The sequence below is a fragment of the Nanorana parkeri genome, unplaced genomic scaffold (genome assembly GCF_000935625.1).
Source record: "Nanorana parkeri isolate BGI_ZX_2015 unplaced genomic scaffold, ASM93562v1 scaffold82, whole genome shotgun sequence".
NCBI classification, from domain to species: Eukaryota; Metazoa; Chordata; class Amphibia; order Anura; family Dicroglossidae; genus Nanorana; species Nanorana parkeri.
The window spans coordinates 2,068,528-2,088,699 of NW_017306350.1; the positions used below are offsets into that span (position 1 = coordinate 2,068,528).

The 20,172-nt window shown below is 40.9% G+C and overlaps 1 protein-coding gene across 2 annotated transcripts in view; it reads left to right on the forward strand.

The window, feature by feature from the left end:
- The window catches only part of APBA2 (amyloid beta precursor protein binding family A member 2), a 136,902-nt gene that overhangs the window by 104,072 nt on the left and 12,658 nt on the right, over nt 1–20,172 (forward strand). For both annotated transcript variants that reach the window (XM_018552284.1, XM_018552285.1), the window contains one exon: nt 3,656–3,775. In XM_018552284.1, coding sequence (XP_018407786.1) covers nt 3,656–3,775 — 120 coding nt within the window. The remainder of the gene's footprint in view (nt 1–3,655; nt 3,776–20,172) is intronic.

Genomic DNA, 20,172 nt, shown 5'->3' on the forward strand with positions numbered 1-20,172 from the left:
CCGGCAGGCTACTCACTGCTGTTCGGTCTATTCTCATAGCTGAGCGGCATTCGGCTCGGCTGTTCTGCTCGGTCCCTCAGAGGTACCGAGCAGAACAGAAAAAGAGTTTAAAAAGTTTAAAAAAAGTAAATAGAAAACGATTGTGCGGAGCTAGCAGTGACAGCTAGCTCCGCCCAATAGTTTCCTATTGTCCGGCGGCTCTGCTGCCGTCAAAAAAAAAAGAAAAAAAAACCTCTCCCGGGCGCTCTGGGAGCCTCCCGCTCCCGGCCGCCCACGAGAGAAACACTGCTGTGTCTTACTTTTTCTTTATTCTGACACGGAGCCATGCTGATGGACCTGATGGAGATCTGAAGCAGAGGGCGGGTACAATGCTAGTTTACTATTGGCTACTGCAAATTGAAATAGCCAATAGTAATGTAGCAATGTATTTCAATGGGAGGTCAATGTCAATGTCAATGTCAGAGGCAGACTGTCGGCCGGCCAATGGCCGGCCGCTCGGCCAGCTTCGGCTTTCAGCACGGCTCAGCCGAGCCGATGCATATGCGTTCGGCTCGACTGAGCTGCTTGGCCAGGTTCAGGAGCTGTACGGGCTATTGTGAATAGCCCGTACAGCACCCCTTCGGTTCTACTGAACCGAAGGGGTCCTGGGGCCGGAGCTAGCCGAAGGATCGGCCGAATCCATGGCTAGATCCTTCGGCAGCTTCATGAATAGACCCCTTAGTATGTAAAATACAAGCAGCATGTGGAACACTTCAGGCAGGTTGGGGTGCACAGGGGACTTCAGGAACGGACTGTGGAGTAGTAACTACAGCCACTTCATGAGAGCCTGGGGGTTAGCTATTATGCTTGTGACATTTCACTATATGGCCTGATGCATAAGAGTGTCTGTAGAAAAACAGTTCTTGATGCCCATATCAACCAGTTTGAGTCTCCCTTTTGTGCACGCACTGTGTAAAACTAAAATAGAGAGTCTGGTTATTGCAGGTAACAAGAACAATTCCTCATTCAAATAGAGTCCCAGTGGGAGGAATTCATGAAAACTGGAGCATGCAGATTCTGGAGCAGTTGCCCAGGGCAACCAATCAGCTTCTCTCTTCAGTCTGTTCAGTCAAGCTTTGAAAATAAAAGAGAGAAGCTGATTGGTTGCCATGCACCGCTGCTTCAAATTCTCTCTGCTCCAGTGTGTTTTGTATGAGTGATATATTTAAATTGTAATAAATAATAACTTGGTTTGTGAAAACAATGACATTGCAATTACACAAATCTTCAAAGTAGAAGTGTTTTTTATTCAAATGTGTTTCATATTGGAGAAAGCAATAAATAATAGTCTTCCATACTTTTGTTTCATCTGCCCTTGTTACAACGAAAAAGTACAAAGTTGATTGGAACACTGATAAACTCCTCCATATTATCTGCAAGAAGATAAATAATGTTTCTGAACGCTTGGGAACATGAAGTTAGCTTAAGTGAGTGTAGTTTGATCGCATTTAGAGGATGTGACAGTCATGCACAACCGTGCAAGCTAATATTTGTATTGGTAGCCCAAATACACAGAATACTGTAAGTTGTATTTACCTAAACATATTAGAATGGCAATCTTAAAAATATAATTAAAAAAAAGAAAATTTACCATTTTAACATTTTACCTTGCGTTGTGGAAGCTATAAATTTACATAGATAAAAAAAGTTAAGGATTCAACTGCCTAGCTAGTGGCATTAAAATGTCTACAGTTTCCAGATAAAAACCCTCATTAGCCCAGCAACTCAAGTCAACAAGTGAAACCAATCAGTGAACTGGTAATGCTTTTCAGCAACCACTGCTACTATGATGAAGCTGGAAGCCCAGGCAAGTTACCTTATTCTTAGTACTCTGCAGCAGCAATTTCCTCACATGTGTAGTAGAAGTGGATATATCTGCTTCCTAAAGACTATATTTCAAATGTATTTGGAAAAAGTTCAAGACAATATCTAACAGGGTTATTCACAAAAGGGTGAAGAGTTTGGAGAAAGCAGGAGAAGTGAACAATCTAAGACAAAATAACTGATTTGTAGAAATTCTCCAATTCAGCTCACTTTGCAGTTCAGCTATGTTGTCCTAGATTGGTCACTTCTCCTGCCTTCTCCAAGCTCTTCACCCATTTGTGAATAACCTTGTTAGTGTAAGAGTGATTAATTTCAATATTCAGGAAGTGGAAACTTCCTCAGATAAACCAGATCCTGCTTAGAAAAGGCTGTCCCGTGACAGAAACCATAGAGAGTGCAAAACACTAGGAACCCATTCACACTGAGCGAGTTGTAGCGCGATTCCGCTCACAAATCGCTCAAATATTGCTCAAATATCGCTCGAAAATCAGTGTAGCTCAATGTAGCTTGTCCAATGCATTTCAATGGAGCTGTTCACATCTCACAGCTCAATGTCGCCTGTAGCTGGTAGCCCAAGCTTGTCGTTCGAACATGACCTATTTTTCCAGCAGATTTTGTGCAATTTGGCCCCAATAGGCTTTGATAGACTGCCAAAAGAAGTGCTACGTAGTGCGACAAAATGTGCAATGTAGTTCAATGTAGCTCAATGTAGTTCAATGTCGCTCAGCTCAAATCAGCGCTGAAAAAGTGCTTTTTTTTATGTAGCCCAGTGTAAATGGGGTCTAAGGGCCTGTGCTGACAGGCTTTTGTATGTGTCAGATAGGTTTTGCATTCCCATACAAGTCTAAGGGAATGCAAAACTCACTTGAAGCAGGTCAGAAGAAGGTCAACTGCAAGTCAGATGCACTTGTCAATAATTTCTACAAGAGCTTAGAAGTGTCTCAAACTGAGGTCAAACTGATGCCATCGACAAAAGCTCAAAGCCCTTCAATGCAGGACCTTAATGAGTTAATAAGTCAATCATATAAAGAGCAACCTGGGCTTGTATAAAATAAATTATGCAAAATGATTTAAATATCGTATGTCAGGAATTTCCAAAGAAAAAAAAAGCTTTTTTTTCAGTCACACAAGAGTTATGGAGTATGCAAAGAAGAAAGGTTATTCAGTCACACAAGAGTTATGGAGTTTCCCCAAAAAAAGGTTTTACAGTTATATAAGACTGTTTATCACGATAGAAGGATATTTGATTGTACAAATACGGGTAAATCTAGAAATCCTTTTTCAGCCTACCGGAGTATGTAAAGCTGGTACATACTTGCTCTTGATTTATTTGTTAAGAATAACTTCTTTAAATTACACAAACTTTATGAAGCCAAGTCTAAGTTTTGGTGGAATAAAACTTTTTTGAAGAAATATATTGACAACGATATATGTCTTCAGGGACTGAGAGTTCAAGAGTTTCCGAATATCAGAGCGGTTTCCACTGAATTTAAATCTAAGTGGGAAGATCATTTTAATACCTGCTGCAGGAATTTGATGTGTGAGTATTATCATGAGGAAATTCCTTAAATGGATAAAGATATAGTGAAGTGCTCTGTTGGAGACATTGGAAAAAACTAGATTTTGCAGGAATGCTTTGCATCTTTAATTCTGCATTTGGATTTCACTTCACTTGCAAAGGATCAGCAGTCGTCTCATTGTTGGTTTTTAATGTGTATTTCAGTAGCAAAAGCCGATTTTGCTCCATACTAGGTCACAGCCTAATTATATGTATTTATTTATTCATTTACAGGGCCTTAAGAATCAAACGCAACTAAAGCTGAACATTGTCAGTTGTCCCCCTGTGACTACTGTCCTCATCAAGAGACCTGATCTGAAATACCAGTTAGGATTCAGTGTTCAGAATGGAATAGTAAGTAAATCATATTTTACTACAGTCAATGTATAAATGCATTCATAAGGACTATTAAGGAGAATTCCTCTGGCAGCCCTTGAACTGGGCAAGACAGCAACATATGACATTAATGACATTCTCCTATGGATCTACAGTTTGTGCCAAAAGCTGTAGTGACTGCTCTTCAGCTTTAACCCCTTGGGGACCGATGACAGTCTGGGAGCGTCATCGCAAGAATCACCTTGACGAACGATAATGGTCCCAGGCCATCATGAACAAAAACAAGCAGCGGGAGCGATCGGTAATCGCTACCACTGCTTTTCCCCTGTTACTATCTGCCTCACATGCGAGACATATTAGTAACAGCCAATAGTGATTCGGGAGTGCTACATGATCGCTCCCAAATAACTTTGGCTGCAGTCAAGGCCTTTGTGTAACTACTTTAGGACCACTTTACATAGCTGGTCCTGAAGTAGTTCTACCGCTGCTCTGGGGGACCCAGGACTACGGCAATGAGTGTCAGCAAGGAAAGTGGGAGCAGACCGGGGAATGTCCGTTCCCCAATCTGCTCTATGAGCAGTGACTCAGGAAGCGCTGTGGTCACATCGCTTGCCGAGTCACAGCTGTCAGATGCAAGCTCAACTATTGGTTACACATGGGAACTGGCACGATTCTGTGTTGGATCCCCTGTATTGGAAGCCAGGAGAGACATCTGGGTTCTAAGACCCGGTCACCTCGAAATGCTATCACATAGGGCTTGTTAGCCCCTGTGTGATAGCAATACAGTTAAAGGGGTTCTGAAGCCTCCGTTTTTTTTGCCTGTATCTACTGCTGATAAGAGGTAGATACAGGCAAAAAGTTAAAAAAAAAAGAAAAAATTGGGATTTTAGCTTGTGTGTGCAGAAGTGTTAAAACAGCCACAGACCTTCACGTTCAACTTGGCAAAAATAGTCCAGTCAGGAAGGGGGTAAAGAGGTTTTCTACTTTACCCTGACAAGGTGTAGTACTGTATAACACATAGAGAAGCTGACTATACAGAGGTACTGTGGTGAGTTAGATTTAGGATAATACCTTTTAACAGGTATCCCAATCTGAAATAAGTCATTTCAGGGAGGTGCCCTTTTCATTTCAGGGAGGTGCCCTCTGTTGACCCCAAGGAAGAGAGTAACCCCCTGAAATGATGGCAGATAGAAAAGATGCTAATGCTTCCCTTGCTATCTGCAGTTTTTTTAGTATTCTGACAGCTGCTGCCATCAGAATAAAAGAGAAAAAAAGAAACAGCATAGGAATGAATGGCTAGATTGCTACTGCAATTTGCAATAGCCAATAGCAAGCTGCCTATTGCACCTGCCCTCTGCTGCTGTCAGTCAGTAGAGGAGGACCTGATGGAGAACGTCAGGTCCACCTCTGCTGATTGACAGCAGCAGTGGGCGGGTCCAATAGCTAGTCTGATATTGACTATTGCAAATTGAAATAGCCAATAGCAATCTTTTTTTTTTCTAACTGATGGCGGCCGGCAGCCCAGATGTAAAGAAAAACAGAAGGGAAAGGTTTACTCTGCTAGATAAGCAGAGTAATCCTTTCTGGGAGAGAATGTTTCTCTTCCGGGTGTCCGGGAGCCGCTATCTTATAGTGGGAGACTCCCGGAACATCCGGGAGAGTTGAGATGTCTGCTTTAATAGATAGCTGTGGTGAAAATCATTGTTTTTAGGGCATTTTGGCAGTTCTTACAGTATGCAGGTTTATATGCTATTACTGACTATGAAAGAGACCTCCTCCATCTGTTTATGTTTCTAAGTGAAAGCTAGGCAAATTGAGCCCTAAGGGTTAATGCATATGGGCATCTGGGGCCATACAGTGTAACATTTGGGCATATTTCCCTGCCCAGGAGCCACGGGTGCTGTGTACAATTACCAATAAAAATGATTGGCTGTATGCAACTGTGCACAGGGATACACCTTTACCTGCGTAAATGCACATGTGCGTACAGATGTTCAACTCTGAGCACAGACAGTCTGCGTTTGGGGCTGCACATCCATTCTTTAAAAGGTAACTCTCTTGTTTACCTTAAGCCACTATAAGTAAACATTTCCTAATTTGAAATTTGAGGGCAGTCACTGCTGATCTTTTCTGAAAATGCTATTCCCTGACTGTTATGCCCCTCTGGATTCAAAGGTGCATAAAGTATGCATATTGGGAAGTCTAGACTAAAGTCAGAAGTCTTTTGCATACTGGTTCCGGGTCAGTTCTGAAGCCACAAGGTGAGCTTAACAGTCAGAAAACAAGCATTTGCAGAATAAAAAAAACAGCAATGGCAGCCTTCATGTTTGCCTCAGGAAAGGTTTTCTTTGAAGAGGTGGTTCTCAACCTGTATAACCTCAGGACCAACATTTGTCCTTGGTCATTAAGTCGCGACCCAAGTCGCACCACACTGGAATGTACGACATTGCGCTACCGCGCATAGGTTATAACTATATTCAGAATATTTTGTATGACCTAACCAAAGGTTGTTTGGCTGAGTGGTTTCAGAAATAGTTGGGCACCACCTAGTGGAAGTCGCTCTAGCTGCAAGCAAATATAAAATAAAGTATACTGTTTCTATGGGTTCCTAAGGCACAAAAAAAAATGGTTTATTTAATGATTCAATCAATACTACGCAAGAATATGAAACATATAAATAACTGATAGATATGTGCAGAAAGTCCGAATGCTTTTGTTTGTACATTGAAACCTAAAGCTGTACAACACTTGATTTAAATAAATGACCAGCAATACATAAGGACCAGTGCAGCATTTCCAGCCTTCCTTTCTCTTCTCTATGAAATGAAATGACAGATACATTGTGAGAATACCACGTGGCGTTAAAAAAGATTTCTGTGAATAGTGCAGGTAAAACAAGGTCAGGAGTATAGCTACAGGATATGTCCAGACACAACAAGCAATAGAGTATGAGAACAGGATCTGTGCAAGCAATGCAGCAATGCAATGGCACTGGATATGTTGCGGAAAAGCAGGAATTGAAGTATGGCTACAGGATCTGTACAGACAAAATAGGAACTGGAGTATATGTACAGTATGTGTGCAGATACCACAGGCACTAGAGTTTGGGTACTGTATTTGTACAGAAACAACACTTAAAAACGGATAGAAAACTGGTGCAGACAAAGCAGGCACTGGAGTATGGGTACAGATTCTCTGCTGGAAAAGCAGAAACTGAAGTATATGATTATAAAATATGCAGACAAAGCAAGGACAGCTCTCACCAAAGTACAGTGATGGGAAGGGCAATATCTTCCCCAAAGCCCCCAGTAACTTTTCTGAAGGCCAACTCTTTGATTGTGGCCCTTTGAATTGCCTAGCTGCAAGCATTATAGGTTCAGGTAGGAGCAGAGTGACAGCGAAAACAGAGACAGGTACTTGCCAAATAATTGCTGAGAGTAAACTGTAATCATATAACCTGGCAAAATAGGAACCAGGAGCACCAAGATTTAGGACAAAGACAGCTAGAGTGCAATCAATGGAGCAGAATCATAGTCATGCCAGAGATAAGGACAGATGGCAGACAAGTGTAATCAGAAAATCTGGCACAGTCATTGTCGGAAGTAAGATAGAGGTCAGAGAGACGAATGCCAAAATAAGACAGAGCTTTGCTTAAACACAGCAACAGAAAGAGGCTGAAGTTCAGAGTCAGCAGACTTATTAAGTGATGCATTACACAGTAACCATCACTACTATTATTGCTCGAGTCCAGCTAGAAATGTGTTGCTGTAACAAATAGGAACCAGCTTGTGATTTTTGTAAGCCCCTTGTTGTGTTGTTGTCTGCATTTGGACTTTTTAATTGGATTTTTAGTTATGAAGGGCAATCTGTTACATTGCTTTTAATTTTGTACATTTTTGTAACATAGCTGAAAACCAGGCATCACTTATGGGGATATTTGTTTAGTGTATGTGTTAACAAATAGGTAATATCAAGCACTTTTAACTTAAAACAGCATCTGGTAGTTTGCATACATTTTCCAGTTCAGTTATGGTGATAGCAACATAACTAAATAGTGCTTGATGAACATAGGAAGGACAAGAAGTTCTGGAATCTTGAATTGCTTCTTACACAAAATGTTCCCTTATAGGGTCAGCTCATCACTCAATATTTGAAAAAACATAGGGGGCTATTCACTAAGCTGCCGAAGACAGCCGAATGAATAACCAAGCCGAAGTCAATGGAGCTGAAGCCTCCTCGGCTATTCATTGCAACCATGTATGGCTATTTTGAGCCGTATATCGGCTGCATTCAGCCCGCTTCACCTCCCTTTGGATCCCCCCGGAAAAGCACCCTCCCAATGTCGAGGGCATGTGGCCTGGTATGGTGCGGGGTCACCCCCCCCCCTCCTTTTCCTGCCCTGCCAGGCCACTGCTCAGATTAAGGGTCTAGTATGGAATTTTAGGTTGTTTTTCCATTTTTGGGCATTGGGGGTCATACCAGACCAAGAGGTTCTGGTATGACTTTGTAGGGGAACCCATCGTATTTTTGTTCTTTTTTTTTTAACAGACCTAAACAGTCTGGTATGAATCTGGGAGGGGAACTGCACACTGTTTTTTTGTTTTATTCTATTTTCTTACAATTTGCAGAGATTCAATCCGCTTCGGCAGATCTTACTACCCACATCCGTGTGTGTGTTTGTTTTCGCTGAGCCGAAGCATACACGTTCGCCTTAGCTGCATGCTTCGGCTGCTGTACGTGCTATTGAGAATAGTGCGTACAGCAGCCCTTCAGTTTGGGCGAACCAAAGGATTGCTGCAGCCGAAGCGAGCCGCAGGATTAGCCAAACATTTGGCTACATCCATACATTTAGTGAATAACCCCCCCCATAAATTTAAGTACAGACTAACAGGGCTATTCACAAAAGGGAGAAGGGTTTGGAGAAGGCAGGAGAAGGGAACAATCTAGGCTAAAATAGACGATTAGGAAAAATTATCCAATTCAGCTCACTTTCCAGTTCAGCTATGTTGTCCTAGATTGTTCACTTCCCCTGCCTTCTCCAAACTCTTCACCCTTTTGTGAATAACCCTGTAAACGATTGTCACTATTTTGTGGGTTTAATCAGAAAAACAGTGGAATGAGAGGAGGGTAATACATTTAAAACACTCAGTCTCAAAGTGTCAGTTATTTTACTGTTACTAAAAACTGTCAGTATGATTCCTTTTGGTTAGTATATTTTATGCAATATTTTTGTTCTTTGCCCTGCTAAATCAAGTATGGCAGTGTTTTTTACTGCGTTATGTTAAGTGCCAGAAAGTACCACAAGATGGCAGAATTTACTACATTATGACTTCCTTGTGAAGAAATGTTTTATTAATGTTTACTATGGTTTTTCAGTATTGAGAGATCATAATAATAATTAATATATCAATCCACTTTCACATATGTCATTTATATCACAACAACGTAAATTCTGTTCTTTTAGATATATAAAGTAATATAAAGTAGTATTAATAAAGTAGTATTGGATTCTAAATTACCATTGACTTGCTCTTTGAAATATTTATTTGAAATATAATACGTTCTCTTTTTAGTACTTCTTCTTTTCCTAACTACTATGGGGGGAATTTATCAAAACTGGAGCAGACAGAATCTGAAGCAGTTGCCCATGGCAACCAATCAGCATCTCTCTTCAGTTTGCTCAGTTAAGATTTGAAATTGAGACAGAGAAACTGATTGGTTGCGGTTCAAATCGGCTCCTTTGAACGTGGGATGGTGGTTGGCGCTCGGAGCCATGGAGCGAGTATCAGCAAAACAGCAGAATTCGTTAAATGTTCAAGAGCAGCTGTTGTTAAAGTGTTTAAAGACTGGACTGTCAGCCCGAAAATCTGGGTTTGAACGTGCGAATTGTGGCCGTCAGCGACCAGTCAATATTAGGGCAGAACGGAGAGTGGCAAGACTGGTACAAGACAACAGAAGGGCAACAGTGCATCAAATGACTGCAGATCTTAATCAGGGATCCTCTCAAATGATCTCTGAACGCACTGTTTGCCATACACTGCATCGTATGGGATATGGAAGCCAAAGGCCTGTTCGAACACCTTTGCTGTCTGCAGTTAACAAGATAAAACGTCTCCAATGCGCACAGGAACACAAGGATTGGACAGTCGAGCATTGGAAAAAAGTCATGTGGTCCGATGAGTCACGTTTCCAGTTGCATCATGCAGATGGCAGAGTGAGAATTTGGTGGGAACAGCATGAAACCATGCACCCCAAATGCATGAGTACAACCCTTCAAGCTGATGGGGGCAATGTTAAGGTTTGGGGCATGTTTTCCTGGCATGATTTGGGCCCTTTAATTCGTGTGGAACAACGTCTGAATACCACAACATACCAAAGTATCGTTGCTGATCAAGGTCATCCTATCATGTTGATGACGTATCCCAATGGAGATGGCTTCTTCCAACAAGACAATGTGCCATGCCACGGCGCTTGTATTGTGCAGGAGTGGTTTCAAGAACACGAGGGAGACTTAAACTTGCTTAGGTGGCCCCCACAATCACCAGATCTCAATCCAATTGAGCATTTGTGGGACGAAGTTGAAAGAGCCATCAGGCAGCCGGTTCCACAACATCACATCTCACAGAACTGGACAGTGCTATTCATCAGGCATGGTGTCAGATTCCTCGCATCACCTTTCAACATCTCGTGGAGTCAATGCCAAGAAGAATCACCGCAGTATTGAAGGCAAAAGGTGGCCCAACAAAGTACTGATGGGGTGGTCATAATAATCTGGCCACTCAATGTATATATACATATTCTAAACACTCCATATATCTCTGTATCGGTAGGCAGGGAATGATGGCTCTGGAAGCAGGCCATTTGTGTCCAGAGCCGCTCATCTGTCCCTAGCTGCATGTAATCAGCCAGTGAGAAGATGTTGTCCACATGGCCATGGAGAGGGTCAGCCTTTCATTGATCTGTACAAGCTTTCTATACACAGGTCAACATAAACGCAGGACTGTACCTGCCCAAGAAACATGCTGACTTGGGTGGAGTACTTGGGTGGAGTACGACAAAAGAGCTAAGATTTCAATAACTATATTGTGAACTTTGAAAAGTAATTTCTTCCACAATGCTTACAGATACAAAGATGAATTACATCCAGCCCAGAGCTAATGTTTATAAACTGTTAGAAACAACTGAAATCAGGAATTTGGAGTCATTGTTGTGCCCTTTTGAGGATCTCTGAGAATAAATAACTTCCCATCAAAAGCACCTAAAGAGGTCAGGGATGGCTTGGTGTAAAGCCTTTTCACTGCTTATTAAGAGCCTGTAAATAGTTTAATGTTCATAGTCTAGGCACATGTGCATTTTAAGCCAGCCTATTTATTTCAAAATCACATAAAATAGACATGCACCAATGTTAAATGCAGCACACCACAGTGAGGAGGTAGTTCACATCTGTGTGTTATGGTGCACAACAATGTAAGTGCTGTGTGGTGCACTGCCTAGGTGTATTGGGGTGCCCTTTGAAATTAATTGCATCACACTGTGTTTCATGTATGATCATGTGCTATGCGGTAAAGCTGTGTGTCACTGCAAAGCACTAGTGAGAAAAATCCCAGTATAAATGCTAATGTCATTTAGTAGGTAGACGGCCTTGCGTTTTCATGTTTGATTAAAATGCACCTCATAGATTTTCTTCTGCTGTTGTTTAAATGACCATTTCAGAAATATTTCTGAATGTCATGGTTATTGTTTTGCAGCATGTGATTTCTCTGGATTTGTTACTCTGCCTTTCTTTCCAGCATATAAAAAGGACTTAATATAGACAGAGCTTCCTACTGACTGTGCACACTTAGGTGGCAGTACGGCATTAAAGATTGTGTATTGTTAAATGGAAAAGAACCCTATAGCAGACGTCTCTCCAATTGATGTGTGGCACTCCACAGAAGGGATAATTTGCCAGAATGGGTATAATTAAACATCCTCCACCTACGTGTCATTTTCTCATTATGCATGCAGCTGCTAGTTATTTACTTGGCTCGCCACATGGCAGATTTTTTTGTGCTTTCATCCTGCATAATGCAGAATGCACAGCCATTCCATAACTAAGAAACCAAATGCTGAGAAAAAGAAGCCTCTTAATCTCTTATTGATCTCCGTGATCCCCTAGTTGTAAACCTTCATATCTCTTGTTTGTTTCTCCTTTATGAACAAACAAAATATGTTTATCTTTGGTGGACGCAGTGTCTGTGCTGCAGAAAAACAAGGGGTTCTGGGTAAAACATAATGCATCTAGATGGCAAGGAATAGATGTATTTATTTCATGATTTTTTATGAATTTGCTGTACTAGATATTCTAGACTTATGATGAATAAAATGCTATCCGGAGCGTGATTGAAGTGGCTTTGGTGTGGGAACAGAGGATGCAGCTTTGATCGGGCTAAAAAGTGCAGTGGACCCATATTGTATGCCTTCGTTCTAAGTAAGAGCAGTCTGCTACTCAGGTCTGTTTTCCTAAAGGTTTTCTTTTTCACAGCCTGAAGCCAAAGCTCCTGTTACACTCAACTATGTGTTTTAGTGTGTTTGCACCAGGGAAACAGCAATATGACAAAAGGCACAGAGCTCATTTAAGAGATCTCTAAACTAAATGTTTTCTTTAGATTTAAATGAAAGATGTTTACATGTCTAAATGCAAAATATTACTTTTTAATATTACAATTATATTATGCTAATTGCAATTTTCTAAGCAGTCCCCTATTTTTGGAGTCATTTCCTAGTTATATACAGTAGAAACGTAGCAGTCCAATTTCAGGGAAAATTTGAAGAACACCATACTAGTCATTAAAAAAGCTGAACTTGATTTCCACAGTGTATGGATGGGACAAACTGCCAAATAAAGGATGGCTTAATTTTCATAAAAGAGTTCATTTATAAAAGTCCCATCCGACGTAATAACATTTCCTATACTTATTAGCACCATTTAGGGGCACTAGTGATGTACTATAAGCTGGGTAGGACTTTTATAAATGAACTCCAAAGTGTTTAATGCTGAATTCCTGGCAAGAAACTAAATACGGAATTACTATTGGTATTTATACAGCACCAACAATTTTTACATAGTGCTTTACATACTGTATATTCACATAAATCCCTGTCCACATGGAACTTACTCACATACACCCACTAGAGCCAATTTAGACCAGAGCCAATTAACCTACCAGTGTGATGTTGGAGTGTGGGAGGAAACCTTTGGAAACACAGGGAGAACAAGCAAACTCAATGAAGATAGTGCCCTCACCAGGATTTTAACCGGGGAACCCAAGTACTGCAAGGCAGAAGTGCTAACCACTAAGCCACTGTGCTGCCCTAAAGTAAAAATGCTCCTGTGTTTTATTTCAACACATTCTCACACAGACAACAATTGCACATAGATTTTGTTATCCAAGGTTACCCCCAACTTTTTATTGCTGTTGTGCTCCTAGCTGGGGAGATTTCCCTTCTATGTTTGTTACTAAAAGAAAGATTAACTTGCTGTAACTTTTAACAATCCATATGCAGTAACCCTAGCAATCACCGTTCTTTACACAGGAATGGTTTTCTATTTTATAATAATAAAATATAATATTTTAATATTCATTTTAATCTTAATATGTATTAGCTTTTTATGTGATTGTTCAGTTAGTTTCCAATTTATCTTACAGTCCAACTCCAGCCAAAACGTTTATTTTAGTTCAGGAGTGGGGATATGTTACAATTCTACAGGGAGGAGACAGAATTAGACAAACAAATACGAGCACCTTTTTATGGAAAAGAGTTTGAACATCTTTTAAGTTTTTATTGTTTCCATGTCTTCATTGAAGGAACTTATCTATTAATCCTGGTAACATGCTGATGTGACAAAGTAGGGAACATAACCTTAGCAGGTAGACACAGGCAGCAATCAAAAACATTGACATTGTGGGGGTTATTCACAAAGCTGCCTAAGGCAGCCGAGTGAATAACCCAGCCCAAGTGAAGTGAGCCGAACAACGTTCAGCTATTCACTACGGCTCAGTACAGCTGATTTTAGCCGTACATTGGCTGAAATCAGCTGTACATCAGCTGCCTTCGTCTGCACTTCGGTCAGCCGAACAGCAGTGAGTGAATAGCCGAATGCCACCGAGCAGCATTCAGCCCGGCTATTCTGCTTGGTACCTCCGTTGTACCGAGCAGAATAGCAAATCTGTAAAAATAGTTTTTAAAAAAGTAAAAAATAAATAAATAGTTAAATACAAAAATAAACATTAAAAAAAGCAATTTTTTTAAAAAGGGCGGAGCTAGCAGTGACAGCTAGCTCTACACAACTGTTTCCTATTGGCTTCTAGCAGGTCTCGACCAATGAATAACTGGGCAGAGCCGGCCGTGATGTCACGCCCGGGTCTGCCCAGTTGTTCTTGTTTAATGACAGTTCAGCGTCCCCAGGTCATTTGGGGACACTGATCTGTCATTACAACTGGGCAGAGCTGGCCGTGAGATCATGGCTGGCTTCACCCAGCTGTCATTTGCTGGCCTTCGGGAAGGTCATTCGCCCTGCTTCGGCTGTCACTTCGGCTCAGTCGAATATGCTGCTGTATAGGCTATAGTGAAGGGCTCCGGCAGCCGAAGAGAATGAAAAGTACAGAGGCTTCCCATTCATTTAGAAACTATTTACTATCATCCAGTTTCTGAATGGGTAGAAGCCTCTGTACAGAGTGCTACTCCCCATTGAGAAACTCATTAATGAACAGGAAGTGATATAAAGCACTTCCTGTTCATTCATAACTGGGGACACATAGTACTATGTGTCCCCAGTTATTTACAAACACTCAAATGATCAGCTGATCACTCCAGTGTTTGGCCTGCACAGAGGATCGGTACATATCTCTGATATGTACTGATCCTCCTCCGCTCGGCCACACACACGGGGGGCTCAGCCTGCAGCTTGTCCTCTGGATCCCCGCTGCTCTCCCGGGCAGAGGCAGTGTGGGATCCGAGGAGAAGTGAAGGAAGCACTTCAGCCACGGGGGGTGCGAGCCGCTGTCACACCAGCATGGTGGAGCAGTGAGGAGAGAGAGAGAGAGTCGCCAGCTGTCAGATCCTGGCCGAGCTGGTCTCTCTCCTCACTGCTCGGCCATGCTGCTGTGATAGCGACTCCCTCCAACGCCCCCCACCGCCGGCTGCAGCGCTTCCGGCACTTCTCCTTGGATCCCCGCTGCATACAGATGAAGGAGAGCAGCGGGGATCCAGAGGAGAAGCCCCACAGCGGGAAGACAGGACATCGCGATCCTCGACTGGTAGATCGCGATCGGCCTAATGGGCACCCCTGATCTAGAAGTATGTGTTTGTAGATTGTCATTACTAAAGATTTCTAAAGGTGTGTTTGTTGTTATTTTAAAGATATGGGAAAGGTCTGTTTTAAGTATTAGGAAAGCTGATTGCTTGGTGATTGAGTTCACTCTCCACACAGGTCAATTAAGCTAACAGTCATCTTGAAAATCCTAATTATTGATTTAATTCTTTTCTTTTTTGTCTGAGCCACCTTTTCTGATTTTAACCAATCCTAATACGTTGTATAAAGATAAGATGGAAAATAATTATGTTTGGTATGTCTGGAAAATGTTGTCAAATCAACTTTTCTTTAGTTTGTTAGATAATTGATATCACAGTATAATGGTATAACGGTTTCTTAGTGGTTAAACATTCTAAAGGAATGAGCAGTTTAGACCATATCTCTACTTGGAGTGTCAGTGACTTTATTATTTTATATCTCTAGTGACAGACGCATAACTGCTGGGACTGTTCTTTAAACACAGTGGTAGAGATCCTAAAAGGAAAGCTAAAGATTGCCAATGTGACTTTGTATTTGTAAAGAGTCTGCAGGGGCACAGCTGGGGTTGTTTGCCCACACCGCTTTAGTAAAAAAAATGGCATGAAAAGAACAAGACTGTATGAAGACTCTATCATAAATTCAAGCCACCCAGTGTTTGCAAATCCTGTGTCTGTTCCACTGCATTAAAGCTTATGTTTAAGGCATTGAGCATTTTGCTTTTGCTCCTGAAATAACTGAATCCAGCATGGGATGTTTTACCTATCTGTGCTTAACCTGCAATTTGTTAAAAACTATGTGTTTTCAGCAGAATAAGTTACACATTTTTTGCAAGAGGTCCAGTGTATAATGCAGTACCCAAGGTCATCGTTTTTTTTTAACCGATACTAAGAGTCAGAGGTCTGCTATTTCTGAATATTTAGCAGTGCAACCATGAAGTATGTACAGGATAATACTCAACATATTGGTTGATTTATAAGGTGGCTTATAGTAGCTTATATATTGCCTACAGATATTAAACTGCAACCAACTCTGCTTAAATTACTTAATTATTCTTTCTAATGTAAGATCTTTCTATAAACATACAAGATCACATAAAGCAAGTTTGCATTTTTCATCCCACTGGAGGAGGGAGGGAGGAGTGCAATGGACTATCATGGGGAAACTATAGTGATCAGCTAGGGATTTTTACTCTAGTTGATTAACTCTCCCCCAAGCATGCTCAGCCAGGGAGCTTAAGTAAGGCCAGGTTCACACTTGGTCGGGCTCAGCGTTTGCCGCACGGCCCTATTGATTTTTACTAGGGTAAACTGGCACGGCAATCACAGTAAAAAGGTACATGTACCTTTTCAGCAATGTGCACCACAAGTTTTTTCCTGCCGCGATTGTCCACGGTTGCAAGCGCGAAATCGCAGCGGAAAACCACACGACCTGCCCACCACGATTGGGGTGCCATTAGAAATGAATGGCACTGCAAGGGTAATTGGCTGTTGTGCACCATCGCCGCGTGGTCACTGATCACACAGGTATGCACTGGGCCTAGGGGTTGGCCAAGGTGCCTACAGACATAGGAAAATTCCCTGACCCAACCATAAATGGGCAGTTCAGGGGAATTCTCTGTAATGTCTGTAGCCATCTTGTACTTTACTTTTCTAGGCAAAGTAAAAGATGATAGCGTGCTCCACCATTCCCGTGTTGTCTCAACATGATAGCTCTTGGGCCTGAAAACTGGTATCTCAAGCACTGAGCACTGCATTGTGGGACATAGGAGGAAGTGTTATGTTTTCCTGCATACTTGGATGAGTACCATGGGTTCTGGTATCCTCAGATTTGCTCCAGCAGCAGATTGGGGTTACCCCAGGAACACAGTGATGTAAGAGTTAGTGCCTAGCGGTGCCTTTTAGTGCAAGAAAAATCTAGGCAAGTTACAGGTTCCTTTTTTTTTTTTTAAACATGCTTTTAAAAGGATTATCCATGAATAAATAACAAAAGTCTTGCCTTTACAGCAGTTATTGCTGTGGATTTTGTTCAATTTAGTTTTTTTTTTAGTTTGAGTGGGAAAGAGTTATATATTTGGTCAGGATTTTATTTCTGTTGATGAAACACTGGAAAAATCTTTCCTCACTTTTTGTCCCCAAATTCAAGAAATGTAGGGAGTAGTAACACTTCCTCATTCTATCCAAAATTAAATAAAAACTTTTAGCTGGAGTTGAGCTTAAAGGGTTAAGCATTGGGTTAAAGGAGTTACTGTTAACAGAGAGGGGTTAGGTTGAGGTGTTAAAGGATAAGTGCACCTATACTTTTCCCCTTTCCCTAACCTATCCTAACCTAGCCTAACCTAACCCAGTCTCCTTACCTTGTTCCAACAACCATGGCTCCACTGCTTGTTAACATGCAGTGCCACAAATGTTCACTGTCCTGGCTGTGCCTTCACAGTGGTGCCCCATAGACTTCTAGGACCATATCCCAAGGTCAGAGATGGTTAATGTCTAAGGGGTTAGACTTGCAGTGCTGAATGTGGACAAAAAGTAGAGCCCATTTCTTGAGAGCGATGTAAGTATGTATCTGTGGAAGGCAGGTTAGGTTAGGTCAGCGAAAGGGGGCAAAAAGTGCAGCACAGTGAAAATCCTAATAGTGTTATTCACTAAGGAGCCGAAGGATTAAACCAAACCTTTGGCTCGATTCAGCCGAACCGAAGGGCTGCTGTATGGGCTATTCCCAATAGCCCGTACAGCAGCCAAAGCACTCAGCCTAGTCGATGCTTCGGCTCGGCTAAGCCGAAGACACAGTCGAAGCGGGGACAACGGTCTGCTGGTCTACACACTGTAAGAAGGCCATATACATAATGGTGTTAAAACTTTTGCAGTGCTGGTGAGCCAAGAATCAGCAATCTACCGACCCTATTATAAGGGAGAAAGGGGGTATGAGGAGATTGAAGAACTGAAAATGTATTTTTCAAAGGAAATTATTATTTCTAAACACAATAAAATGCTGGCATTCTGAGATGCTGAATTATTATGAGAAGCCAGAATTATGGCTTCTCAACGCTCACCCCCAAGCCATTGCTTTTAAAAGTATATAATATATTATATTTGTATTATTGCTTTGCATTTTTACTTCTGTTATAGACTATATTTGACCCAGACACAGCAGTGGTTAAATAGCTTATCACAAAGCCTATATTAAAATCCTTGCAAACCATTTGTAATTTATTACCCCTTGATCTCTGAAAGCTGTGATTTTGGAACAAACATGAAATAAATCTTTTTTTGTGGGGTTTAGTGCAACATATCTATTCACTGTAACCAAGTGCATAGTTTATAATTAAATTGCAGGCTTTATAGTCAGTGTTATGTCTTGTTTTCGGGTAAAATAGGTTCTCTCTTTGAAATAAAAGTGACTGACAGCTGTTTTATGAGCTACATCATCATAGACATTTAAAAAGAAGTAACAGTGCATACATTTTGGTTCAGAGATAGACTTCACTGGAAAGCAAGAGAGGTCCTTTATGCAGTATAAATAAATTATGGCACATCAGGGAATCAACACTGAGGAAGACAATCTTAACACAGTATAAAAATTACATGAAATATATACTGTACTTCTACATTATGCTAGAATCAGACAGTGAACTCCAGAAAGAATCAAAATCGTATGGACATAAGGCAAACCTGTGTATGTCCATGTAGGACAAAGAAAAAAAATTCACTTTAATACTGCCCTTCTCAGTAGCACATACCTTTACTTCACTTGTAATTAACAGATTATGTGAATTGAAGCAATATTCCACCATATTTATTCCCAGAGCATTTTTGTACAAGTCATTCTGAATTGAGAAAGCTGGTTGAATGACCACTGTAATGTCTTCAAGAAAAATACAGCACGTACAGTTGTCTTGACTTATTTTTTTTACAGATACACTTTCCTTCACTTGGAGCAAGGAGAGAAAGTTGGGCTTACACAGGCCTGGGAGGACTCTATCCCCACCCCATTGTGACAGTGCTGGGTCAATCACCAACAACCAGCATGGTCCCATGAGAGGAAGAGCAGTGATTCTCAATCTGCTGCATACATGCAAGTACCGGATGCTTTCCCGGAAGTAGCCATATTTGGTTATTACATACAGAGGCTCTGGTTCCAGTTTTGCAGTGCTACCCACTGCTCTTTCGCTCAATAAAAGCCTAATATAATATAATGCAGTGTGTATATATATATATATATATATATATATATATACACTGTATATATAAAACATCAGTTATAATTTTGATATTTTCATGAAGTTAATGGAGCTTCTTGTATTATGTTGATTCAAATATGTTCTACAAATCATTCTGGTTGCTAGCAGCTAGTAATTCAACTTTACTAGAAAACCAAAAAAAGGTCATTTCCTGTAAACATATTCACGTTTTAACTTTTCTGTACTTTTCTGTATTTTTTTCCTGTATGAACTGCTTCTCTCCAGAGGTTTATGTTACATAGACTAAGCATGGTAGACAATTATAGCCAGGTTAGGGTGTTTTACAATAGGTTTTTGTCTGTTCATAAAGGCCCTCAGCAAAGAATAAGTGGACAGGTCCAGATGGACACAGCACAATGAAGGATTTCGAAAAAGGGGAAACTTGTACTTAGCAAAAAATAACCAATGAACTTGTACTTTAATGGCAGGACCATGCAGTATAGACTAACCTATGTGAGCAGATGTATCATCTCATGATACTAAGTGGTTTAACCTCTTTTTGGCAATTACCTGATAGATTGGTCGTAAAAGATTAAAATCAACCATGTCATTTATCCTAAAATCTTGCAGCATATAAACTCAAAAACAAAATGAAGATAAAAGTCAACTAGAACTTCTAATCTTTAAACTTAAAAAATATTTTTGCCTCAGAATAGATATGAATTCATAAATGTAGCAATTTGGTTACTGTGTATTTTCCTCCATCTACTGCTAGTTGAATTAAAATGTCTGCTTTAGTACCATGCTCTACCTTGCCTCGTGCGATAGTGTGCGCTAAACGCACAGTAGTCCTTTAACCTATCTGCTTAGCTACATGAGTAACTAAGAAAAGTTTCCAAAATG